This window comes from Arachis stenosperma, chromosome 7, assembly GCF_014773155.1.
Source record: "Arachis stenosperma cultivar V10309 chromosome 7, arast.V10309.gnm1.PFL2, whole genome shotgun sequence".
Classification (NCBI taxonomy): Eukaryota; Viridiplantae; Streptophyta; class Magnoliopsida; order Fabales; family Fabaceae; genus Arachis; species Arachis stenosperma.
This window is the reverse complement of record NC_080383.1, coordinates 29,370,870-29,398,406: the sequence shown is the minus strand read 5'-3', so window position 1 is coordinate 29,398,406 and position 27,537 is coordinate 29,370,870. Positions and strand designations below refer to the sequence as shown.

Below are 27,537 nucleotides of genomic sequence, written 5' to 3'. Positions count from 1 at the left end.
TTAGCACGGTTTCATTCACTAGTTAAATTGAATTGCACCTTTCGTACTTCCGGCTTGTGAAGATTTTCTTTTTTGTTGTTTTCCAAAGTTAAAAAAAATCTTTGATGTTTGAACGAAACTTTGTGAAAAGAGAGAATAGAAAGGACAATCACTACCGTCATCACAAATTTTAAATCTTGCATATCGCTTCTTTTTTAAATGAGAATCTAATAAAACTAGAAAACAAGAGGATCTTTCACTGCATGAAAACAAAATTAATAGATAATTTATTAATTTGCATAACGATAAATCATGGAATATATTTACAGTATAATTCAAACTTATGAAAAAATTAAAACAAATTAGAATCTCTTATGGGTGGTGAAAAAATTCAAATCCCCTAATTTTAAATTTTAAATTTTTAAAAAATTTAATTAATTATTTCAAAAAAATAACAAACCCAAAATTCTAATTTACCAAAATATTTCATTTCAATACTCTCTTTTTTTTTTCAATCAGCGGCCACCCCCACCTTCATCAATAATCATTCCACTCCACCTTCGCTGCTTGGCTTGTCACACGCCACTCACCCTTAGTAAAAATAACCATCCACTTAAAAATAAAAATAATCATCTGCATACCCAATTAAAATTGAACATCCAACATAATTTAATTATATATAACTAAACTCAATCCAATCAAAATAATCATCTACATAAAAATTAAAATAATCATCTGCATACCTATTAAAATAACCATCTTAAATTGACCATTAAATACATTAAAATATCCCATTTACATTAAAAATAAACATCTCATTTACATGAAAAATAAACATTTACATGCATATATAAAACTTCGGCTGCATACTGTCTCCCAACAAAGAATTTCTTCTGATTGGTTGCTTCAAAGGAAGTGTCACTGCAAGTAGGTTTATGTAAAGGACTTTCGAAGACACCAACATTTTGCTTCTTGGCATTTTTCTTCTCTGGCTTTCGCTTAAAGCACCACGGTATAAAAATACAAACGCCTAACAAAATAAATATCAAAAGACCAGCACCAACAATCTAAATGATATTCTTAGCTATAAATGACTTTCTAACATTTGCAAGCATTGATGCAGTTGGAGAAAAAGGACTATTTGCTACTCTCCACGGTGATTTCTCAGGGGATGGAGCCATAGCCATATGATGTATGATCATATATGTATTCTAATCTAAACATGCAGGAAGTATTTAATTTTCTTGCCTATTTAATTTTCTTTTTGAAATATAATTTCAATAATAATAATACCATTAGCTGCATTTCATATTCAATATACATCACTACTAATATTCCAGCAGATCTATTGCCATCATGCACAAGAACATAGGTGCTTACTTATTGGGTGTCAAGGTCTCCAAAGTATTCAAGTCTCATGCTTGTACATGCAATTTAAATTTAGTCATATAAATTCATATATCAATAAAAGATAGTCAATTAAATATCTAGTTTCATCCAGCGTCAACAAAATATGCCATGATCAATTAATACAAACCAAGGGCTTCATACATATAAGCATACCATGAATATAAAATCATCCCAAATGTGGTTGAATCATGAATGTTTATGATGCATCTGGATAAGCATAAAACATAAAACTAAATACGCCACTTGCATTGATTATGAACATCTAAATCGCTTGAAAATAACCATCCATTATCAATACTTTCAACGTATGTTGCTCACCTTATTACATTGCTCACCCTCAACGATGGAGTGGTTGGCTACGTTTTCATGTGGATGTGATGAATTCTCATTACCTCCGGAAGATGGAACATGACACAGCGGTTCAACCAAACTAACCTCCATTAAGAAACTTCCGCGGAATGATGAACGTGAAAGATGAAACACACTCGAGAGCCCTTTCTCTTGCGACGTCGACGTCGACGTCGGGAAGAAGGCACACATCGGCTGCGATGGAGTCGCTGGACGTCTGGGTTGCTGCGGTGCCGCGCATTCGGCTCACACAATATGCGCGTCCTCCCTTGGCGTTGGGCGTTAGTGGACGACGGCACGAGTCAGAACAATGGTGGGGCAATGTCTGACGGCGGTTGCTGATAGTGGCGGCGCTGTACCGGTGAGATTCAAGGAGAAAGGAGGTCACACTGTATTAAGAGAAGGAGATCGTTTATTTGTTTCCATAACTGACGGTAATCCTAATTTGATTCAAATTTCAAAATACAAACTATTCAAAATTAACTAACTGCCTATAACTTAATTTTAATTTCAATTTAACCCCATTGTACACATTATACAAAATATATATTGACTCTTCATACTTTCTCTTAAAAATTATAGAGCTAGTTAAGACACTCTCACACTCATCACAACAAAAAAATAAAATAAAGAGTCCAATAACCTTCATTTAATACATATAGCTTAATTTATTTTGCAAAATGGTTCTTTTGAATATTTATTTTCAAGTACATGATTCAAACTTTACAATACAAATATGATATATTGAATGAATTCTCATTAATGATTTTTAATATTTGAGGAGTGTTAGGGACTAACAATTTTTGTAATTTATAGCTATCTATTAATTATCAATAATGTTTTTAATGGTGTGAGATTACATCTAATAATGTGAACTTTTTATTTACTGATTAAATACTGGCCACATTTTAATAAAAGTGTTGGCCCTAAATTTTCTCTTCATACTTTTACCTCATGCATGGTCAGAATTGATTCACGTTGACAAAAATGTGTTACCCATAGTTTTATTGCAGGTTTGGAAAAAATCACCTTATATTATATTATAATGAGTATATTACTATTGAGATGCGTTATAAAATCTCAATTATAATAAAATAGATATATTAAAAAATATTAATAAAATTTTTATTTTTATATTTTATTTTTATATCTATTTCCTCTTTTTTATTTATTTATTTTACCAAAAGATTCATCTAATTTTAAATATTTATATTTTAGTATTTACATTTTTTTCTTTAACAACGAAATTTGAAGTCTAAAAAAAAATAAGGTTTAATTATTCTGTAAATCCTTATAGTTTCATCGAATTTTCAATTAGGTCTCTATATTTTTTTCTTTTCAATTGGATCTCTATACATTTTTTTTTTCAATTTAGTCCCTAATAACATTAAACGTCAAAAAAATATTAGTAAATTATGAAATTTCTTATATACCCTTAGGGAGCCAATCGGAAAAAAATTATAGGGACCTAATTGAAAATTCGGTGAAATTATAAATATTCAATAAAAGATATTCCTATAATCCATATTCAATGATTCTATGATATGAAAAATATTCCTATAATCCCTTTTATTTTATCACTATCATTCTTTTACTTATTTATATACAAATTATACCAAAAATACCTTATCATAAGAACATACAAAAAAAGAAATAGATAAAATAAAACAGAAATAGTAGTAATATATATATATATATATATATATATATATATATATATATAAGGGTAAAGTACTAAATTGGTCCCCTTTGTTTGGGCGTAATTCTGTTTTAGTTCTTAAGGTTTAAAGTATCCTATTTGAATCCAAAAAATTTCATATAGCATCAATTTAGTCCCACAGTGAGGTCAAACTTAAATAATTAATGGAATGTCCTATATAACAACAGTACAATAACAAAATCGATAACCTGGAGAACAAGTACAAGCTCCAGAGGCACAAAATCAACTGTTGATGCATCAATATATTTATTTATTATTTTTATTATAATATAAATAAAATATTTTCTATAGAACTAAAGAGAATGATAAATAAATATATTGATGCATCAACGGTTGATTTTGTGCCTCTGGAGCTTGTACTTGTTCTCCAAATTATCGATTTTATTTTTGTACTGTTGTTATGTAGGACATTCCGTTAATTATTTAACTTTGACCTCATTGTGGGACTAAATTGATGCTAAATGAAACTTTTTTGGATTCAAATAGGACACTTTAAACCTTAAGGATCAAAATAGAATTACGCCCAAACATAGGAGACTAATTTAGTACTTTACCCTATATATAATTCAATTTCCATCATTCAAGTATTCATTATGATCATGTAAAATTTATATTTTTGTGAATTCATGGAATATAATTTGTATCTTTATTATATCATGGTACACCATAAAAAACCACAGGACTATGTAATTTGTGTCTTTATTGTGTTGCAGCCTCCCATTCTCTGAACCAGTATAGGGTTCCACAATAATAAGAGATCAACAATAACAATAATAATTGTCGGTTTTCTGAGCCGAAAAGAATTTTGAAAAAGCAATGTCTGGTAATTGGTACCGAACCAATGTCTAGATTGAAAAAAAAAATTAATCATCACACAAATTGAACCATTATATCAAAAATGATAATTTTAGAGGTTATATAACCATAGTGGAGTGGGGGCAACGTTTTGATATACCAATCAAAACCATTTGATACATGAATCAAGAAAGGAAAGATTCCCTTAAACAAGAAATTATTAATTTCAAAACATTAGATACGGTACAAATTTAAAAGTAAAACCCAAAGAAAATTTATTATGCTGTGTTTTTGTTTTTGCTTGTTTAGAATCACAAGCTACTTAATCAAAGTTTCTGTAGACCCATTTGAAAGTTGTTAGCTCAAGCACTGGTGCTTGATTTGAAGCTCAAATAATTTAAAACATAGTTATTTTTCAGTGAGAATTTTAAACAATTTGCAAGGATCTTCTTAAAAGATACAAAATTGAAAATTTCCTCTCTACCAAACAAACTAACAATACAACAAATAAGGTGTTGGGTTCTCACCTAAAAGCTCCGAAGCCATGTTTAGAAGTACATTCTAAACTCTATTTCATAACTTCCTTCACCTCTATAAAATTTTGTCCTTCCTTTGGCAAGAAAATTGATAGTAAGCATAGCTCACTCTAATACTAAGGAAGTTCGCAATGTTTATTCTTCCCAAATTCTTTATCATTACACCTATGTCTTACTTGATTATAAACCTACATGCTACTGTAGCTTAAAATTTATAAATGAAAAGAAAATCATGAGACAAGTTTTGAAGTAGAAAGTCCTTTTTTTATTACAAGATTTGTAAGAGTATGGCTTTTATAATGTTGCCAAAGAGATTAAGGGATGTGATTAATAGCCGGAAGCAGGGAACATAATAAACTAATAGCAGACGATTAAATCATTCTATGTGACTAACCTTCCCAGAATCACTAGGATTTTCAGCATAGATTAGATGCGAAGGTGGGAGGAGATTCACATCCAAAGGCTCATAAACTCCATGTCTCAGTTTATCCATGTTTTCCTTGCTGAAATCCTATAAAAGCACCCAAACAAAAGTCAAATGACTTATTAGCATTCATTCATCATTCTACAACAAGATTTAATAACATCTATAACGAGCGCCATCAGAAAATAACATTAAAACAAAAAAGGTGGTTTTATGAGATGGATGAAGCATACCTTCTTCAAGAGCAATTGTAACAAAAGATGGATGGGGAACATTAAATAAAATTCGATGGTAAATCTGACAATTAAACAAAATTAAAAAACATAAACAATTAAACAAATTTAGCAAATAGGAACAAAAAGAGAATCAAATATGAGGTATTAAACAGGAACAATTAAACAAATTCAACAAATGTTTATTAAAAAAAATTCAACAAACTCTCATCCAAACAAGAAAAGAAACAGGAACAGAGAGAATCAAACATGAACAAAAATAGAAGTAGAAACAAAAGAATCAAACAAACTCACATCAAATTCAATGGGGACGGCGCAGCGACGGGATGCCAGCGAAAGAGACGGCGATGACAAACGCGAGTGAATGAGCGAAGGGAATGGCGATGGAGGAGCGGCGTGGCATTCTGCGAGTAGTGGAGCACATCAGGATTATGATAAGTGACGGCGGACGACCACGCGACGGATGCCAAGCGGAGGAAACGCAGCGACAAGGGAGCTCAGCGAAAAACTTAGGACAAGGTATGAGTGTGGTACAATGTGAAGGAGTATTTTGGAATTTTAAAAAAATTAAAGTCTCTTTAATTAGGTTTTTAATTTTAACAGTGAGAATATTCGTTTTTTTAATAGAACTGTTTATTATTTTAAATTGTCATGATAAGGATTAAATTGAAAATAAAATTATGGTATAAAAATTTAATTGAAAAGAAAAAAATATAAAAATTTAATTAAAAATTTAATAAAATTATAAAAACTAACAAAGCAATTAAACCAAAAAATAAATTAAAAGACAACCGTGTTTAAAAATAAAATTAGCTTACTTAATACTTTGACTAAATTTGACTTTAGTGTATAAATTCCTTTGTATTATTGTATATTCTTTCAAAGTATAATATCAGAAATTTAAAAATAAAAGTTAAATTAAATCATATTTATAACTTTAACAATGACGAAAGGATTATGCTAGGTAATTAATAATTTTTTTAAACAATGTGAACAATCATCAATTAAATTAAAACATATTATATCTCTAATTATTTATCTAAATCTTAATATTAGAATAACTATATGCACACTTAATAAAATAAATATCCAATATATCAATTATTCATATTATTTAGTATTTTCATCATATACTTATACTTTTTCATAACTAAATTTTCAATGGAAATATCTCATACTCAACAAGTAACAGAATGAGTGAGTGAGTGACAAGACATGTAGATTTCCATGTCCAGCACCTTATCACCGGAAACACCACCAATACACACATTCCTCATCTTCCCCACACTTATGCAAAACCCAACTACATAACAGAATTCCCAAAAAAAGAAAAGGAAAAAACAAAGAAGTGAGGATCAATGGAGAGGAATCTTATTATCATACCCAATAGACCAAGTGGACTTTCACTCCCTTCGTATCATTACAGTGCCACCCAGTTCGAGTTCCACAGAAAAACAAGGTTCCATGCAAGTTCCAACCTTGTTTCTGTCACAAAAGACTCACACCCAAAATCAATTGAAGCCCAATTGAACCAGCTATGCATCAATGGTCCCTTAACTGATGCTGTAGCAATTCTTGACTCACTGGCTCGGCAAGGTTCCAAGGTGAGACCGATCACGTACGTTAACCTTCTACAGTCCTGCATTGACAGGGATTGCATATGGGTGGGTAGGGAATTGCATGCTAGGATAGGAATTGTGACAAATTTGGACCCTTTTGTGGAGACCAAGCTGGTGAGCATGTATGCGAAATGTGGGTTTTTGGAGGAGGCACGTAAGGTGTTCGATGAAATGCGTGAGAGGAACTTGTTCACTTGGTCTGCTATGATTGGTGCGTGCTTGAGAGAGTGTGATTGGGAGGAAGTTGTGGGGCTGTTCTATGACATGCTGCAAGATGGGTTCTTGCCGGATGAGTTTCTGATACCAAAGATTCTACAGGCATGTGGGAAGTGTAGGGATTTCGAGACTGTGAGGCTGATACATTCGATTGTGATCCGGCATGGGATGCAGTGCGCTCTGCGAGTGAGCAATTCAATTCTTGCCGTGTATGCAAAGTGTGGGGAGATGAGTTATGCAAAGAAGTTCTTCGAGAGTTTGGACAAGAGGAACAGCGTGACCTGGAATGCAATCATAACAGGGTGTTGCCAGAATGGTGAGATTGAGCAAGCTAGGAAATATTTTAATGCAATGCAGGAAGAAGGGGTTGAACCTTGTTTGCTAACTTGGAACATAATGATTGCCAGTTATATTCAGTTAGGACATTGTGATATTGCAAGGGATTTAATGAGGAGGATGCAAACTTTTGGGATTTCTCCTGATGTGTATACTTGGACTTCCATGATTTCTGGGTTTACTCAAAAGGGTTTTATACATCAAGCTTTTGATATATTGAGGGAGATGCTTTTATCAGGTGTGGAGCCCAATGGTATTACAATTGCCAGTGCTGTTTCGGCATGTGCATCTGTAAAATCACTATATGCAGGATCAGAAATCCATTCTCTTGCTATGAAGTTGGGTTTGGGTGATGATCTGGTAGTTGGTAATTCACTGATTGACATGTATTCCAAGTGTGGTAATCTGGAAGCTGCTCAGCGAGTTTTCGATATGATGTTAGAGAGAGATGTTTATTCTTGGAATTCAATTATTGGAGGATATTGCCAAGCTGGTTTCTGTGGCAAAGCCCATGATTTGTTTATGAAAATGCAGGAATCTGATTCACCTCCTAATGTTGTTACATGGAATATAATGATCACAGGATATATGCAAAATGATGATGAGGATCGGGCCTTGGATCTTTTACAAAGGATTGAGAAAGATGGGAAAGTTAAACGAAATGCAGCATCATGGAATGCGATAATTTCTGGATACCTGCAAAAAGGACTACTGGACAAGGGTTTGCAGATATTTCGGCAGATGCAGTCTTACCACACTTCTCCGAACACAGTTTCAATGCTAAGTATTCTTCCTGCTTGTGCAAATTTAGTGGCCGCAAACAAAGTGAAAGAAATCCACTGTTGCGCAGTGCGTAGAAATTTCATATCTGAAGCATATGTATCAAATATATTCATTGACACTTATGCTAAGTCAGGAAACATGATGTATGCAAGAAAAATATTTGATGGATTGTCATCAAAAGATATAATCAGTTGGAATACTCTGATTGCAGGTTATGTTTTACATGGCCAGTCAGAGTTTGCTCTTGATCTTTATGGTCAGATGAGGAGGGAAGGACTTGAACCGAGTAGAGGTACTTTTGCAAGTATTATCTTAGCTTATAGTGATGTTGGAATGTTAGATGAGGGGAAGCATACTTTCTCCAGCATCAGTGAAGCATATCAGATTAGGCCGAGTCTGGAGCATTATTATGCAATGGTCTATTTGCTTGGTCGTTCAGGTAAACTTGCTGAAGCACTGGAGTTTATCGAAAACATGCCCATTGAGCCTACTTCCACCATATGGGCTGCCTTGTTTGCTGCCAGCAGGTGTCACCGAAATTTTGGATTGGCTATCCTTGCCGGAGAACGCATGCTTGAGTTGGAACCTGGAAATAATTTAACTCAGCTTTTACTTTCTCAGGCATATTACCTATGTGGGAAGTCTTGGGAAGCCCCAAAACTTACAAGGTTGGAGAAAGAAAAGGCTGTAAAGATACCGCTTGGGCAGTGCTGGATTGAAAGGAAAAACATGGTTCATACTTTTGTAGTTGGTTATCAGTCTAAGACATACTTGGACAAGCTACGCTCTTGGCTAAAACGGGTAGCGGTAAATGTCAACGCTTCCATTTCTGGCAATTTGCCTTCCATTGAGGAAGAAGATGAGGAACATGGTAGCATTGTACATAGTGAAAAACTTGCATTTGCATTTGCTTTACTAGATTCTCATCATGAAGGACCTCAAGTTTTACGAATAGTAAAAAATTTGAGAATGTGTAGAGAATGCCATGACACTGCCAAGAATTTATCGTTGGCATATGGATGTGAAATATACTTAAGTGATTCAAATTGCTTACACCATTTTAAAGGTGGCTACTGTTCTTGTCAGGATTATTGGTAGAGGGAAAATATGTGAGAGAGAATCTATTTTTTATGTGAATAGATTACATAAAAATTTATGAAATTCTATCATATGTATAGTTGTTCTTGTATGTTGGTTTCTGAACAAATCTACTTTATGAAAATAAACCTTTAACACACAAGTTTTTGGCTTCGCTTTTTACATTGTTTACATATTAAACTGTATCCAACTCCATTTGGTTATTGTACAGGCAGATTAATATATTATGATACTTTCTGGATGGAAGATTTGAATGTTTGATAGATAGATTGTACAGACACGGCATATGGTTTATAGATATCCATTAGTTTGATAGACAGATTGTAAAACCTTTCTACTTTGAAGATATCCATTAGTTTGATGATATCCACTACGTAAAACTTTTGAAGCTTAGCCTTAAACCCATGGATAGCCTAATATGTCTACTTTGAATCAATCTAATCCTTAACTGATCAAGGCAGATGATTAATTAATCAGAGCCAACGTTTGGTTTACACAATGATGCTCTACACAAGAGTAATCATCAGCAGACACAAGTTCTGTTTTCTACATTCAATCATAAAGGGCCACTTGAGTTGAGTTGTTCTTTTTAAATGGTTGTTTGATACTATGATGATTATAGTGACAAGAGCAACACCCCTTCTGGTTTTATTCTCAAATTGAGGAAGCACATTTGGACTTGGAGGCTTGGAGATGTTAGGAAGCTTGGCTACGATAGGGTATTACCCCTACCTTTTTGTTCCCCTATTATTTTATAGAAATTTATTATATATTTTATAATTTGATTTTTGTTTTCTTTAAACTGCAGCAGATTATTCTCTTTCAATTTGGATTGAGGAAGAGTGCAAACTATGTTATATTTGATCTCTATGCTGACGGGAATATCCTCCTTACAGATGCTAACTTTATGGTCCTGACTCTCCTGAGATCTCACAGGTTAGATCTTGTGCTCGTCATTAATATCATATCGTTCCTTCCCCACGATATGTATACTATGAACTATGAGGCATTAATTATTAGTACACAAAACAATGATAACAAATGCCTGTACTTTGTATTTTTTTTTACTAGCTTAACTGTGATAGGAGTTTGTGATAAAAGAATGTGTTGAGACAGCAAATTGGAATAGTTGTAGAGGATATGGAAACTGTTATAAGATGTTAATTTCTTACATAGCACATACGTAGGATTGTCCATTTTCTTGTGCTTTATTCTGAATGTTATGGAAGACCAGGCTTATGTCCTGGTTTCACAAGAATCTTCCAACTTCTATTTTCATTTTTCTTGGATTCACTTTTATTCATTAATCTTTTAATAATACGAGTTCCTCATGATCAACCTAGGAAAAATATTTTTGCAAAATAAAATATGCTATTCCAAAATTCTCAAATTAAGTTTATAGTTTAGGTCCGAAATTCTGCTTATAAGTTGAGTTTTAGGATTCATATTTACGTAAGTTTCAAGACTTTAAGTGGACTGCTACGTTTGATAAATTTGTTCTGCATTTTGCATCCTCTATTTGACACATGATTTGATTCTTCTCTTTCTTTTGTTTGATACTCTATAGGCCATAACATAAAGAACTTAGCATAAAATAAATTACTCTCTTGTTGGAAGGACGAATCAATAACATTCTTCAAGATATCTGAAATAGCAAATATCAGAAAGTTATTTTACATAACAAAATCCATGTTTGGCACAAGTTTTCAGTTTTTAAGAGAAGGGACACTTACTATTATAAACCCAGACAAACTAATGAAAGTAAAATCTAGGTGGTACCAAGAAAAAAATTTTAAGAGTCTGTGTAACTTTAATGAAAAATCTACATAGAAATTAAATAATCATAAATGGATAGGTAGCAATATGTCCTAAGTAGCCAATCAATGAAAATCCCTCCATCTTGTACCATCTATTCTTTCTCCGTTTGATTTCACCTCAAAATTTGATTTTTCTTTTTCTTTTTTTTTTTCAGCAGATTCCAAGCAACAGTAAAAAGAAATTAGACAGCAAAAGGAAAATTTTGCTTTATGTTGGGATTGCAATTGCTAATTTAAAGTGATGCTACTACTATCTTAGGATAAAGTTAAAAATAAAGCATTACAATTTCTAAATTATAAACCTTCAGTTTCGGGTATGCATTTTTTTAGCTCTAGATGGATGGCATAGGGCTTGGAAATAGAAGAGGAGTTGGACAGTTAAAGATGCTGTTAACTTGTATGATGAAAGGGTTGCTTGTACTGATGATACTCCTTCATTGAAGAAAATTCAGATGGAAGTCTCATTGGTATGTTAGAATTTATGTAAAACTCTTCATGTTCTTAGATTAAAATTTATCTCTATACTTGAATAATAGCTAATTGCTATCTAGATGATTTCTTAACTTTTCTTAGATTATGGTCTAACTGCAATTTTAGTTGGTTTTTTCACTCTGAGTGGAATGAATTATTTTATTTTATTGCAGCTTCTGCTCGATATGTTCAACCCATGTTGCAGATATCATGAACATTAGAAATATATAGAACACTCCATGATCTTGTCTGATTTTTTATTCTTTCGAGATCACAGATAAGTTTGTTCAAAATAGGGTACTGTCAAAAACAGTAAATGATGTTGTTTTTGGTGTTGCTATGATAGAAGCATACCCAAGCAGTGGGATTAATAGGAATTTTTTTTTTTGATAAATATTGTAAACTTGTTATTGACATTGTTAATTTAATTAAATATTTTATTTTTGTTAGAATTAATTTAAATATATGTATATTATGTACAAGTGATAATAATTGTTGGTAAAAATAATTTTAAAATTTATAAAAATATAGATTGTTATCTCTCATGTAGCAGTGAGTAGAACTAAGAAAAGTTTTAAAGTTTTAGGGGCAACAAAATGACAACTATAAGCAAATAATATGACAATTTTAAAATTAATTTTAGTGACCATACAAATCACTGAGAGTAATAGTCTCTAAAAGTTATAATTTTTTTTTGCAGCCACTAAAAGGAGTTTTATCGGTGAATGTTATAATGGTCACTAAAACCCTTTAGCCGTGAAGCATGAGCTAGCCAATATATAATTATCCGTAAAAGGTTGGGAGGTTTTAAGTCATAATCTTTTAGGTATTAGAAAGTGATTGGGACTAAAGGGCACCAAAATGAAGTATTGATGATTGATTATGTGATATAGGAAAGGGGGTATCTGTAATAAAAGAAGTGAATAGTGATGTTGTAATCACTCAAGTTCTTGAACTTTAACAGGTTTCCATCAGTTTGGTCAATATTAATCATGAATGAAGGTACCAGATTCTTCTATTAATAATAAGCAGCATATTATGGCTGAAAAAAGTTTCACAACTAACATAAAGTGGGGTTGAATATGCAATTATCATACATAACAGAAACAGAGAAAGCTGTACCGTTCCATTCACAGATGTGGTAGAATATGCAATTATCACGCTTTTTCAGTGGTAAATCTTTTCCTTTTCTCTCAATCATATGATTCTTAGTATGGGGAATAATATTGTGGAAAGAAAATGTTTCCCCAGAAAAAAAAAAAAAGTTCATTTGCAACTTTCTCTGATTGATTTCAAAGAGTGTGATTTCTATTGGGGGGACCTGATTCCCTGCCTTTCAACCCCTTCCCTCCATGGTGGAACCAGAATAGCTTCTTCCACATAGATCCTCATCTATATTAATTTTCTAAACATAGTCCTGTCCCACAATCAGACACTTCCCGCGGCCATAAATTGATCTTGTTCCTTCCCGTTGCTACCCAAATAAACAATATCACTTCCATTGTGGTGTTTCCAAGCTCCATACTTTGTTATATTAGTTTCTTCTAACACAAGTAGAAGAAGATGGTAGTACATGCTTGAAGCATATGTTATCTCAAAGATTTTATTCAACAACTTTGTCTTTGCCACCTCTTGTTAACAACTTGGAATTACATGATGTTTTTGGGTGCAGAATTTTGATGATTCGGTGAAGAAACCTGCATCACATGGGCCATGGGGAGGAAGCGGAGGATCACATTGGGATGATGGGGTGTACTCTGGTGTAAGGCAACTGGTGATAGCTCATGGGACAGGAATTGACTCCATTCAGATTGAATATGACAAAAAAGGGTCCTCTATCTGGTCACAGAAGCACGGTGGAAGTGGCGGCCACAAAACTGATAGGGTAAAGGTTTCATATCCTTAGCTAGTTAATCTTGTGATATAGTGTGTTAATTTCAACTTTTTTTTTACCATAAAAGAAAAGTTTAAATTTGATGCTGCAAAACGTTTTATACGTCTTTTAATCACATCCGTTCTTTTCGAACGACCATTCATGCAGTCAATGTTAAAAGTAGTTACTTTTGCTGACGTGGCACTATGTTATTGGATACACGTATAAAACTATTTTACACTAATCTTTATATGGTTTTTATCCAATTACATCCATTCTTTTAGATGACCCATTCACGAGTTTGATGTAAAAAGTAGTTGATTTTGCTGACGTAACTTTACGTGATTAGATGCACGTGTAAAACTCTTTTACATTGACCCATTGTTACACTATCGTTGAATCACATTTGTTTTTTTAAATGATCATTCACGCGATTAATATAAAAGGTAATTATTTTGTTGATGTTGTGTTACATAATTGGATGTATGTATAAAATTGCTTCGGTACATCAAAATTATAATTTTCTTAAATTGAAAATATAATTTCTTTTCCGAAAAACACTGAACAGATTAACTTCGGACAAAAATCAAATTTCAAAACAAAAATCAAGTAGGAAAATCGTGTTCCTTTTTGTCTGAATTTATCTTTTCAAGCCAATTCAGAAACACAAGCACCTATAATTTGCCACATTGGGCAAAGGAAATTATGGTTGTATGGTTAAACTTAGCATACTACTATCTACAAACTTGTCACAGGTGAAGCTTGATTACCCTGATGAGTTCTTAACTTCAGTTCATGGATATTATGGTAGCTTAAACCAATGGGGGCCAAACTTTGTTCGGTCACTAAGTTTCGTGAGTAACAAGAAATCTTATGGACCATTTGGTGTTGAACAAGGGACACACTTTTCAGTGTCAGCGAGTGGGACCAAGATTGTTGGGTTCCATGGCAAGTGTGATTGGTACCTAGATGCCATTGGAGTATATATGAAGCCCTTGAAGCAACCAAAGCCTTCCAAACTTCTTGTTCAGCCACAGAACCAGATTGCTAGTACTAATAATTTTGGTGGTTTTTCTGTGATACAAGGAAGTGTGGGCGAAACCTATGATATTGTTCTTGCTGTAAGGCAGAAGGACAATTTCGGTATGCTTCAGTCGAACAATGTCCCAAGGAAGATTTCTCACATCAAAGAATCCAAAAATACAGAACACAAAGAAAAGGTACAAGAGCCTGAGTCTCAAACTAATAATGTTCCTGGGAAGATTTCGCACATCAAAGAATACAACAATATAGAACAGAAAGAAAAGGTATGAGAGCATGAATCAATAATCTCTTTGGTGTTTTGGCTTCTGCACACAACTAAACCTTAGAGGTTAGAATATGTCTTTGTTTCAGACAGCACAATTGGAGAAGTTGCCTCCAAAGGTCGCAGGCGTGGTCAAATACAAGGCATGTGGTGGCACTGGTGGAATTCTTTTCGACGACGGATGCTATACTGGAATCAGGCAAATCAACTTGTCGCGTAACGTTGGAATTGTATGGATTAGAGTTTTGTATGATTATGAAGGAGAGTCCATTTGGGGATACAAACAAGGTGGGACAGGAGGATTCAAAACAGATAAGGTGAATGTCAAGTTTACATGCAAATCAAGCTTTATTTAGTAATATAAGGAAACCAGATTTGATTTGTTAAGTGATTCTTGTACATCATTTTGCAGATAGTATTTGATTTCCCTTATGAAGCGCTGACACATATATCTGGTTACTATGGACCTATGATGTACATGGGACCTATTGTTATAAAATCGCTTACTTTCCACACAAGTAAGAGGAAGTATGGTCCATTTGGGGATGAACAAGGAACTTATTTCACCACAAAGGAGAAAGAAGGTAAAGTGCTTGGCATTCATGGGAGAAAAGGTCTATTCCTAGATGCTATTGGTGTTCATGTAGCCGAAGGGAAAGTTATCGTGCCAGCGGCAACACCTCCCAGAGAGATCACAGCTACCAAATTGATGCTAGCTAAACCAGGAGCAGCAGAAGAGGTATATATCCCTCATTCATTTACACAATACTTTTTTTATAAATAACCTTTTTGAAGATATTCCATGCATTTAAGAATTTTGTTATCTATTTTTATTGCTTACCCCATTTAATTTGCCCCTTCTTTCCAAGGTTTCTTGTGGCGTAATCAAAGAACCAGCTCCGTGTGGACCAGGCCCGTGGGGTGGAGATGGAGGTCGACCTTGGGACGATGGCGTCTTTTCGGCCATCAAGCAGATTTATCTGACAAAAGACAAAGAAGGCATTTGCTCTATTCAAATTGAATATGACAGAAATAAGCAATCTGTATGGTCTGTAAAGCATGGTGGCAATGGAGGAGACACCATGCACAGGGTATGTTTTGTAGCTTCCACTTTCTTCATGCATGTTTCACTTCTTCCTTTCCTTTCCTTAGAACACTCCTCTTAATTGTGAAGATTAGATTTGATATTAAATTATGGGTTAGTTGCACTTTACCCTCCTTAACTTTACACCATGTACAAATCAATCCCTGAACTTCTCTAAATGTGCGTTCTACCCAAAAATACCCAAGCAAAGGTTTACAAATACCTTTGTTCACAAAATTCTAAAAACTAAAAACACTAAAAGTGAAAACAGAAAATGAAAACTTAAACCAAACGCACCCTTAAGAGTCGGCTTGCACATTTCTAAAGTTTAGGGGGCTAAAGTGCACATGGTGTAAAATTTAGAAGGAGTTGATCCTGAAATATGCTTTCAGTACAAAATGAACTTGATCATTCTTCTATTCTAATTGTGATTGTAGATAAAACTGGAGTATCCACATGAAGTCCTTAGTTGTATATCTGGCTACTATGGATCAATCACTAAGGATGAGAAGCATATAATTATCAAATCACTGACTTTCACTACCAGCAGAGGGCAATATGGTCCATATGGTGAAGAAGTAGGGAAATTCTTCACCTCAACCACTACAGAGGGCAAGGTGGTTGGTCTTCATGGGAGGAGCAGCTTTTACTTGGATGCCATTGGGGTCCATATGCAACACTGGCTTGGACATCAAAAAGCTTCAAGGTCCTCACTCTTTAAGCTATTTTGATCATGTGTTCTTGAGCAATGATGCACTAATTTCGTATTTGGAGAAGTGTTTAAGGGGTTTCAATTTTTTTAGTAATAATAACACTTGAAGAATAATCATGTGATCAGATTTTAACATGATTATTTGAGTTCTGTGTATGTCTAATAATTTAGTATTTTATAAAAATATATAATGAGTATTACAGACGGAAGTGAGCTAAGTTAAATTTGACCAAATTTAAGTTATGCTCACAAAAATTGAGTTTGGTTTATTAACAATTTGACTTAATTTTAAAATTCAAGCTCAATTCACTAAAGGTCTTTAGTTAGTGCAACGTGATCCTTTTAAATATTATGAATCCTATTCATAAATATTAACTACCTCTTTATACGGTCCAAAAGAATAAAAGATCAGCCTACGAGATTATAAACTTTTGTCGATAACCAACTTGGGTTGGTCGAGTGGTCAACTCACTCGTATGTTTAAACAAGTGTCAGGAGTTCAAATTCCGTCTTGTGCATGCAGCAATCCATTGGCCAACGGCAAACCCTTAAATGGAGTTTAGATCTTCAACGGATTAGTCTTTAACCTGTCAGGTTGGTGGATACCGTTTGAGTAAACCAAAAAAATAAAAAAATAAAAAAAATAAACATTTGTCGATTAATTTGCTAAATGCTAACAAATCAAGTTCAAACAAATTCACTCCCTCATTTCCTACCTTGGTCAATATGTATAGAAGAAATTTTATATTTAGATATTTTGATACATCAAAAACCAAATTGAACTAGGCTACCATAATCATATTGTTACATATTGATAGACTATGACATCAAGTTGAGGCTTTAGAGAATTTCTTAAACGCTTTTTTTTATACAACTTTCAAATTATGTTATTAATGTCTAAGTTTAAACTAGGGATCAACATTTCAGTAAACTCTCATTTTTCTCTTGATAAAAGTTGTCAAGGACAAATTGTCTTTGTTGGAAAAGACAATTTGGTTATCAATTTATAATGGTCAAACTGAAAATACTCAATAGACTAAAAAACTGATTTAAAAAATATATATAAAAAAAATCAGGACTCTCAGGTTAATAATTAATGATATACTTATGATTTTAATACACTCGTAAAATACTTTACGCAATCTTTTTCTATAATTATTTATATAATCAATATAAAAATAAATTATTTTTATTATGTAATATTACGTAATTAAAATATAAATATAAAATTATTTTACACTATAAGAATGAATTAACACTATTAAGACTTTAGAGTATACACTCTTAGTTGATGATAAAAGTAGAGTAAAATTTAAATGGGAAAATATGAGAGCCAATGGAATATTTGTATAATGTATATAATTGAGGTTTATGGAGTATTAGAGATATAATCATTAATGTTACATTTTTTCATTAGCTGAAATTTTTGGGATAAGTGGTATCATGACATAGTACTAAAGCGCTAGATCTGAAAGGTAAAAATTTAATTTTTGGTGAACCCTAAAATCAGTTTAATCTTTTGGGAAGATGTTTATTATCTCTAGTGTTCGGATGGTTATTCTAGATAATATATAAGATGTTCATTTTATAACTCAATAATCCATTATACACATTGTACAAATAATTCATTGTCTCTCTAGCTGGATCCAATTTAAATTTATCCAAACTAAACATATCGATTTGTTACGGCCCGGCCCAGAACCAGCTTTGGGCCGACCCGACCCATGTAACACCCGACCCGGGCACGCGCCCTACAACCGACCCGGACACGTGTCCTGTACGGATCACACACGTGCTGCAGGACAGCGTCCTTGGGAATATGGGCCTGTCACGTAAGGGGCCCACTACTGACATGTATATAAGGGGAAGATTGGCTCTTCCCCCGAGGTACGTCACATTCTCTCACTCCATTATTCTGCCCGCCTGCACATTGCTGACTTGAGCGTCGGAGTGTCTTTGCAGGTGGCACCCCCCCTCGTCCGTTCGCCAGTACAAGTGCTCGCCAGCTCGGCAGACCCACAATCAGTGCGACCAAGACTAAGACATCCTCACCTATCCATCTTGCATCTTCTGTCCACCCGACCTGTTCGGAAGCCGACTAACGAACATTGGCGCCGTCTGTGGGGACTCTAAATGGAGGTTGTACTGGGTCTTGGCGACCAAGGCCGGGCTGCCGGAGCGGAGGGGGCAGCCTCCGTCGCCTCGCAAGGGGGGCGGCGAAGGTCCCCCCATCGACGCACGGGGACACGACCATTCGGAGGAACGGGCGGCGATAGCGCCATAATAATGCAAGAGCTGCGCCACCGAGTCCAGAACCTGGAGCGGCAGCTTGCCGACCGGGAGCGGGACGGACGCTCTACCGATCCGAGCTATACCCCGTCTCCCGGAAGCGAGGAGGAAGACTCTTACCGAAGCCGCCCGCGGACGGAAGCAGAGAGTTCGCGGGAGGAGTCACCCATAATGAGGAGACGAAATGACACGATCATCTACTCCCGAGGCAGACCGACCCATCGAGCGACAAGAGGTCGCGAAGACGGAAGAACACGACAACCTGTGATAATGGGCGCCACCCCGTTCCACCGATCTATCCTCGAGGTCCGGCTGCCGAAACACTTCGACAAGCCAACGGACATGAGGTACGACGGAACTCAGACCCTCTAGAACACCTGACGGCCTTCGAGGCCAGAATGAATCTAGAGGGGGTAGGCGACGAAGTGAGATGCCGCGCCTTCCCGGTGACCTTAGCAGGACCAGCGATCAAATGGTTTAACGGCCTCCCCCAAGGTTCTATCTACAATTTCTCAGACATCAGCCGCGCTTTCCTGGCTCAATTCACAACGCGAATAGCAAAGGCTAAGCACCCCATCAACCTTTTGGGGATAACCCAGAGACAAGGAGAATCGACGAGGAAGTACTTGGATCGGTTCACGACGAATGCTTGGAAATTGACGGCTTAACCGACTCGGTAGCCAGTCTTTGCCTAACGAACGGCCTCCTCAACGAGAACTTCCGGAAACACCTCACCACGAAACCAGTTTGGACGATGCATGAAATCCAAACAGTGGCCAAGGAGTATATAAACGACGAGGAAGTCAGCCGAGTCGTGGCTGCCAACAAACGGCAGTCCGGTTACAGCCAAGCACGGCACCCGTCGACGGAGAGAGAGCTAAGGAAAAAGCTAGGGAAGAGGCGTCAAACAGGGCACCTCGACCATTCCCCAGGGTCGGGAAATTCAACAATTACACCCCACTCACTCTCCCCATCGTGGAGGTCTACCAACAGATAGCGAGAAGGGAATCCTCCCGAAGCCCCGAGCACTTAAGGACCGAACAGGAGGAAACAAGAACCTTTACTGTGATTACCACAAGGGTATGGCCATCAAACACAGGACTGTTTCGACCTGAAGGATGCACTAGAACAGGCGATAAGGGAAGGAAAGCTAGCCGCGTTCTCCCATCTCATCAGGGAGCCGAGAAGGCGTTATCGCGATCAAGATGAGGAAGCCAAGGCGCGCTCGACCAGGCGACGGCAGGAACCCGAAGGCGGGAACCATGGCCTCACCGTGATAAACGTGGTAACGGCAAAGAACGCCGCACCAAAATCCCGGTCGGCACATAAAAAGGACGCCAAGGTTTTGGCGATCTCATCTCCACCCGTGCAGAGTACCAAGAAACCTCCGTCCATTTCTTTTGGCCCAGAAGACCAATGGTTCAGCAACGCCCCGGAAAACCCTCCCATGGTCATAACGGCCAGAGTGGGAACCGGCCTCGTCAAACGGATCCTTGTCGACACAGGAGCTGATTCAAACATCATGTTCCGCAACGTGTTCGACGCACTAGGGCTGAAGGATGCCGACCTGACGACACACCAGCACGGGGTCATCGGTTAGGCGACCACTTCATCAAACCAGACGGAGTCATTTCCCTACCAATCTCGGTGGGACAGGCGCAGGGTCGGAGGTCGGCGATGGCCGAGTTCGTAATCCTCCGAGACTCCACAGCCTACAACATCATCTTGGGAAGAAAAACATCAATGATTTTGAAGCCATAATCAACACCAAGCTACTAGTTATGAAGTTTGTCACCGATGATGGATCCATAGGGACCATAAAGGAGACCTCGAGACGGCGGTCGCTTGTGACAACGCCAGCCTTTCCCTCAGAAAGAAGTCCAAGGAAGCATCCGGCGTATTCCTAGCCGACCTCGATGCCAGAGTAGAGGACAAGCCGAGGCCGGAACCAGAAGGGGACCTGGAGAAATTTAGCATCGGTAACGAAGGGGAAAAGTTCACATTCGTCAACAAGAACCCCACATGAGTTGAAGGAGCCTTTGATTGAAATGATAAGGGCCAACAAAGACCTGTTCGCATGGACGCCAGCCGACATGCCGGGCATAGATCCACAAATCATCTCCCATCACCTAGCCGTCAAGCCGGAAGCACGCCCAGTGGCTCAACGAAGGAGAAAGATGTCGGCGGAAAGAGCAGAGGAGGTAGCCAAGCAAACGGCCGGCCTCCTAGAAGCAGGCTTCATACGAGAAGTGGACTACTCAACGTGGCTCTCAAATGTGGTATTGGTGAAAAAACACAATGGCAGATGGAGAATGTGCGTGGACTACTCTGACCTTAACAAAGCATGCCCCAAAGATTGCTTCCCCCTCCCCAACATAGATGCACTCGTCGACGCCGCGGCAGGGTACCGATATCTGAGTTTCATGGACGCCTACTCCGGTTACAATCAGATACCGATGCACCGACCAGACGAAGACAAAACGGCGTTCATAACGCCAGGAGGAACTTTTTGCTACAAGGTAATGCCGTTTGGCTTGAAAAATGCAGGGGCGACATATCAAAGGCTGATGAACAGGATATTCCACGACCTCATAGGGAAAACGGTCGAAGTTTACGTGGACGACATCCTGGCAAAAACAACACGACCTGACGACCTCCTAAACGACCTGGCAAGTGTGTTTGCGTCCCTCCGTCAACATGGTATGAGGCTGAACCCCCTCAAGTGCGCCTTCGCCATGGAAGCAGGCAAGTTCCTGGGATTCATGATACTCAGAGAGGGTAGAAGCCAACCCGGAGAAATGCCAGGCAATACTTCAGATGAAGAGTCCGGGCTGTGTCAAGGACGTCCAGAGGTTGGCAGGGCGATTAACATCACTTTCCCGGTTTCTCGGGGCCTCGGCGACAAAGGCCCTACCATTCTTCAACCTCATGAAGAAAGGGATGGCGTTTGAATGGACAACCCGCGTGCGAAGAAGCCTTTCAACACTTCAAGGAAATCCTAGCGGCACCTCCCGTTCTCGGAAGCCAAGGGACGGAGAACCACTGTACCTGTACCTCGCTATAACAGCGAAGCCCTGGCCGCAGTACTAGTGCGGGAGGACGGGAGGACCCAGCAACCAGTCTACTTCATAAGCAGGGCCCTATAAGGAGCAGAGTTAAGATATAGCAAGTTGGAAAAGCTAGCCTTAGCACTCCTAACTTCCTCGAGAAGGTTAAAACAGTATTTCCAGAGTCACCAGGTGGTCGTCAGAACGGACCAAGGGATCCGACAAGTTCTCCAAAAACCGGACCTGGCGGGAAGAATGATGACTTGGTCCATCGAGCTCTCTCAATATGACATACGGTACGAGCCCCGACAAGCCATCAAGGCACAGCCATGGCAGATTTTTTGGTTGAAGTAACAAGAGACCCAGGCGAAGACATGGGTACACGGTGGAAGCTCCATGTAGACGGAGCCTCCAACCAGACCTTCGGAGGAGCCGGGATCATCCTAGAAAGTCCAAATGGGGTCGTATACGAGCAGTCAGTCAGATTCGAGTTTCCCATCTCGAACAACCAAGCAGAATACGAAGCCCTCATAGGAGGCTTGACCCTAGCAACAGAGGTCGGTGCAAAAGGCTGGAAGTATGCAGCGACTCCCAAGTCATCACTTCCCAAGTAACGGCAGCTATCAAGCCAAGGACCCTTGTTGCAGAAGTACTTGGAAAAGGTCAAAAGCTTGAGCCAAAAGTTTGACGAGGTCACGGTCCAGCATGTACCCAGAGAAAGGAACGCACGGCAGACCTCCTATCAAAATTAGCCAGCACTAAGCCAGGGGAGGGAAACGGTCTCTCATCCGGCATGACAAGGGACCTGCAATTGCACTACACATAACAACCCTAAGTTCTTCATGGCTAGACCCCATCACCATCCAAGGACAGCTATTCAGAAAAGGGCTCAGCCAGCCCCTACTGAAGTGCCTACACCCCGACCAAACGGACTACGTCCTTAGGGAAGTCCACGAGGGCTGCTGTGGGCACCACATCGGAGGAAAAGCCCTAGCAAGGAAGTTGATCCGAGCTGGGTACTACTGGCCGTCGATGATGGCGGATTCCAAAGAGTTTGTCAAAAAGTGCGTAAAGTGCCAACAGAACGCCAACTTTGCCAAGGCACCGGCAAACGAGTTGAGCTTGCTGACGACTTCCCGGCCATTCGCTCAGTGGGGAATCGACCTCTTGGGGCCTTTCCCTGTCGGCCCTGGGCAGGTCAAATATCTCATAGTGGCAATTGATTACTATACTAAATGGATAGAAGCCGAACCATTGGCTAGCATATCCTCAGCCAATTGCAGAAAATTCATGTGGAGGCAGGTGATAACACGGTTCGGGATACCGAGGTCGTCATCTCGGACAACGGCACACAATTTGCTGACAAAAAGTTCACAGAATTTCTCAACGGCCTAGGTATAAGGCAAAGGTTCTCTTCGGTAGAACACCCTCGGACGAACGGACAAGTGGAGTCCGCCAACAAGGTTATCCTTTCAGGGCTAAAGAAGAGGTTGGACAACAAAAAGGGCGCTTGGGCCGACGAGCTGGCATCGGTCCTCTGGTCTTACCGAACAACCGAGCAATCCTCCACCAAGAAAACCCCATTCCGACTGACGTACGGGTGGATGCAGTAATACCCGTGGAAATCGGCGAACCAAGCCCACGATTGCTCTTGAAAGGAGTAGAGGAAACCGTAGAAAAGGACTGATAGAAGAAGCCCGAGAAATGGCCCACTTGACAGAAACGGCGCTAAAACAAAGAGGCGCTCCGTTACAACACCAAAGTGCTCAAGAGGGAATTCGGACCAAACGACCTTGTCCTGAGGCGAAATGATATCGGCCTGCCGACCCCAGGAAAGGCAAGCTAGCGGCCAACTGGGAAGGCCCATACAGAATCAAGAAAGTGATGGGAAAAGGGGCCTTTAAGTTAGAAAGGCTCGATGGCAAGGAGGTCCCGAGAACATGGAACGCGGACAACCTTAGAAGATTCTACTCCTAGAGGACGCAGCGACCTGCCGGCTAATCTAGCTAAGTAGTTAATTTGCCATTTGAACTTCATAGTAACTTTCAAGTCTTTTATGTGGATACCGAATAAGATATACTTGTGCAAATTCTCCACCATGTTCTATCTAAGTTTTTCAGATAAACCGTCCCATCGTGACCGACAACGACGTGCGACCCGGGACTGATCACCCCGGGAAGTCGTCAATCAACGTCTTAACAAACAACTACACGAAAGGCCACGGGCCGCCAGTCTAAACAACTTCAAACCAAAAACGGTTAATAGGAACGATAACACGAGCAAGCGAGTAAACGACGAAGTATAAACCAATACGGTTAGAAATGATAACGCACTCAGACAAATAAAAAGCTTATCACGACAACATGGGCAAACGGCTAAAATGGTCATTAATCACAAGCCAAAATAAAACGGCTAAATTGTTCGCAAGCCAAAAACGGCCAAGACTAAGATAGTTTACAAGTCATAACAAAGCGGCTGCACGAAAGGCTGTAACAAGAAATTCACTTCTTGGGGACGTCGACAACCTTGCCATCAAGAATAACCTTGCGGACCAATCGCCGACGTGTCGAACTCAGGAGCAACAACTTTAATTTGAGCTTTGAGGGCTTCCTCAGTACCCAAGATCGCGGCCTTGCCCTGCTTACGACATCTTTATACTTCGCCTTCCACGTTGCCAGCTCGGCCTCCGCGGCGCTTCTCTTTCTCGACTTCGGCCGTACGCTTCTGCGCTTCGCCGACCTGTTTCTCCAGAGCCATCTCACGCTCGACCAACGTTCAATCGTCGCGTCCGACTCTTTCTGTTTCTTCTCGGCAGCGGTTAACTTTTGTTCGGCGGAAGTAGCTTCTGCTCGGCGGTGGTGGCTTTCTTCTCGGCGGCATCCAACTTCTCCGAAGTTTGAGTCAACCGCTCCCGAGTTTCCACTTCACTTTTCAATTCATTGTTGGCTTCCCAGCGGAGTCCAACTTCCGACGGAGAGACTCCATCCGGATTCCTCAGTGCCAGGAATGAGTTGGGTATCTATGAAGTTGCTGGCATCGAAATTCCTTTCCATGACGGTAAGGACACCCTCAGGACTAGAGGACGCCGTGGATCTTCTTTCTCTTCTCTTTAGGCTAGAGACCTCCACCACCTCCTCCTCATCATCCGGATTGGGCATCGAACCCCCCAGTCCCGACAACACGGATAGGAGAAACACGGGCCGCCTCGCCACCTTCAACGAGGCGCCCTGAGCCGAGGTCCCGATCCCATCGGTTGCGGCCTTCTGCTCGGGAGCGTCTTTGTCCTCCGGGCATCAGGTCCCTTTGAGGCGGGTTGCTCGTCACTCTCATCGTCGCCACCACCAAGGAAAGTTTGAAACAAGTCGGGAAGACCCGTCACGGACGCCGACATATCCACTGCGGGAAAACAAGTAAGGTCGGTTAGTCGTCACATAATACAACAAGAAAGGAAAAGATAAAGCGTAAAGTAAAGAGCTTCTCACAAATATAATTACGACCGAATCCCGATCACCCATGAGGAGGTGGGGATTTACTGGGTTCTTCCCAAAAACCGCGTTTAGCACCTCGGCAATCTGCTGATCTTTTGCCGACATGTTTTTATAAACTACCTTAATAAACTATTGGCTCCTGCCCCGAAGCTCCAATAAGTCGGGATGAGCCGTACCCCCTCCAGAGACAACCAAAAGGGGTGGCGACCTTTGGCCGGACGGACCTTAAAATACTTGTCCTTAAACCCATGGTAAGAATCTTCGAACAAGCCGAAAATCTTCCGACCCTGAGCAGCGCCCGGAAGGACATGAACCCTTTCCTATGTTTCCCCTGCTTGGTAGGGTTTGTGAGGGTGAAGAAAAAGAGAAAGACATCTACGGACACCGGCAAGTCGATATTTCACAAACCATCTCGAAACAGCGGATCGAAGCCCAACTGTTCGGATGCAACTGCGACGGTGACACAAAATTCGGTTTAAGAGCGCCATTTGAAAGGCTGAGAACGGAATGCGAACTCCGACTTGAGTGAACATGGCCTTGTAGAACCAAATCCAGTCGGCGACCTGGCGGGTTGGAAGTTGATTTCATACAACCGCTCGTGAGCAGCCGGGACGAAGGCGTCATAATTGGCCTCCTCGTCAGTCCCGCCACACAGATACCCGGCTTGTCGGAACTCGGTGAGCTCCTCTTCGCTCATTTGGTTGGGTGAATCCCTCACATCTGAGACGACCCAAGCATACTGGTCGTAAGCCGCAGGGTTAACGGATGCTCGGGAGAACGTGCGGGCCATACCTACATGGGGGTACCATCCAGTTAGTCTAAGAGATCGGTCGCTCAGGCCGAAAACAAACACCACCCCCCACGACTCCGACTAACGGCAAACAAGATTAGAAGACTAAAGGAACGAGAAAAAGCCTACCCTAAATGGTACTTCCCCCCTAACACGTCTACTCGCAACTAAGGCTACGCAGTAACATCAAAAACCAAATAACAAGCATGCAGAAGTAATGCACAAAAGGGAGGATGATCAGGAAAATTACCTGAATTGATGAGAGGAAGATGGAGTTGAATCTGGTAAAATGCAAGAAACCCGAACGGAGGCACCACAGCAAAGCCTTGTAGCAAGGAGGGGAAGGAGAATAGAGGGTGCGGAAAAAGTACATAAAATGAAGAAATACCAAAACCGCTCGTTAAAAGCTGCCTCCAGAGCGCGAAACGCCTGGGGGCAAAATGGTCTTTTCAAACGGGGTTTTTCACCCCATTATGAGCATTCAATGCTCGGCGCAGGAACGAGGCGATGAAACGGTTGTTTTGAAACCAAGAGACGCGCCTTGGGGGCACGTCCTCCCCACGAGCGACCGACCAGACGAGATGCGAGACGACACGCCATTGGTAGCTCCCACGACTACCATTGGCGCGTGGGGGCACTGTTACGGCCCGGCCCAGAACCAGCTTGGGCCGACCCGACCCATGTAACCCCCGACCCGGGCACGCCCTACAACCGACCCGGACACGTGTCCTGTACGGATCACACACGTGCTGCAGGACAGCGTCCTTGGAATATGGGCCTGTCACGTAAGGGGCCCACTACTGACATGTATATAAGGGGAAGATTGGCTCTTCCCCCGAGGTACGTCACAACCCGACGGGCACGCGCCTACAACCGACCCGGACACGTGTCCTGTACGGATCACACACGTGTGCAGGACAGCGTCCTTGGAATATGGGCCTGTCACGTAAGGGGCCCACTACTGACATGTATATAAGGGGAAGATTGGCTCTTCCCCCGAGGTACGTCACATTCTCTCACTCCATTATTCTGCCCGCCTGCACATTGCTGACTTGAGCGTCGGAGTGTCTTTGCAGGTGGCACCTCCCCTCGTCCGTTCGCCAGTACAAGTGCTCGCCAGCTCGGCAGACCCACAATCAGTGCGACCAAGACTAAGATATCCT

General features: G+C 39.7%; 2 protein-coding genes and 1 long non-coding RNA gene across 5 annotated transcripts; 2 read left to right on the top strand and 1 right to left on the bottom strand.

Annotated features, from left to right (window-relative positions):
* Positions 1 to 672: 672 nt before the first annotated feature.
* On the bottom strand, positions 673 to 5,977 carry LOC130940731 (uncharacterized). Of its 3 annotated transcripts, none has more exons than XR_009070379.1 (4): positions 5,740 to 5,977; positions 5,446 to 5,509; positions 5,183 to 5,299; positions 673 to 2,126 (listed from the first exon to the last, which is right to left on the bottom strand). It is a non-coding gene; the product is annotated as an uncharacterized LOC130940731 (long non-coding RNA). The 3 variants fall into 3 exon arrangements; XR_009070380.1 differs by lacking the exon at positions 5,446 to 5,509 and having other exon boundaries at positions 676 to 1,009; positions 1,708 to 2,126; XR_009070378.1 differs by lacking the exon at positions 5,446 to 5,509.
* Positions 5,978 to 6,628: 651 nt separating this feature from the next.
* LOC130941492 (pentatricopeptide repeat-containing protein At1g19720) lies at positions 6,629 to 9,520 on the top strand. The gene has a single exon (XM_057870022.1). The coding sequence runs from the start codon at positions 6,804 to 6,806 to the stop codon at positions 9,495 to 9,497; it is 2,694 nt and encodes an 897-aa protein (XP_057726005.1). The 5' UTR covers positions 6,629 to 6,803; the 3' UTR covers positions 9,498 to 9,520.
* An 868-nt stretch (positions 9,521 to 10,388) lies between these two features.
* LOC130941493 (jacalin-related lectin 3-like) lies at positions 10,389 to 16,897 on the top strand. Its single transcript, XM_057870023.1, has 8 exons — positions 10,389 to 10,433; positions 11,645 to 11,781; positions 13,458 to 13,670; positions 14,414 to 14,965; positions 15,036 to 15,281; positions 15,377 to 15,703; positions 15,834 to 16,055; positions 16,486 to 16,897. Exons 2-8 carry the CDS (start codon positions 11,767 to 11,769, stop codon positions 16,777 to 16,779), a joined length of 1,869 nt encoding a protein of 622 aa, XP_057726006.1. The 5' UTR covers positions 10,389 to 10,433; positions 11,645 to 11,766; the 3' UTR covers positions 16,780 to 16,897.
* The last annotated feature ends 10,640 nt before the right edge of the window (positions 16,898 to 27,537 follow it).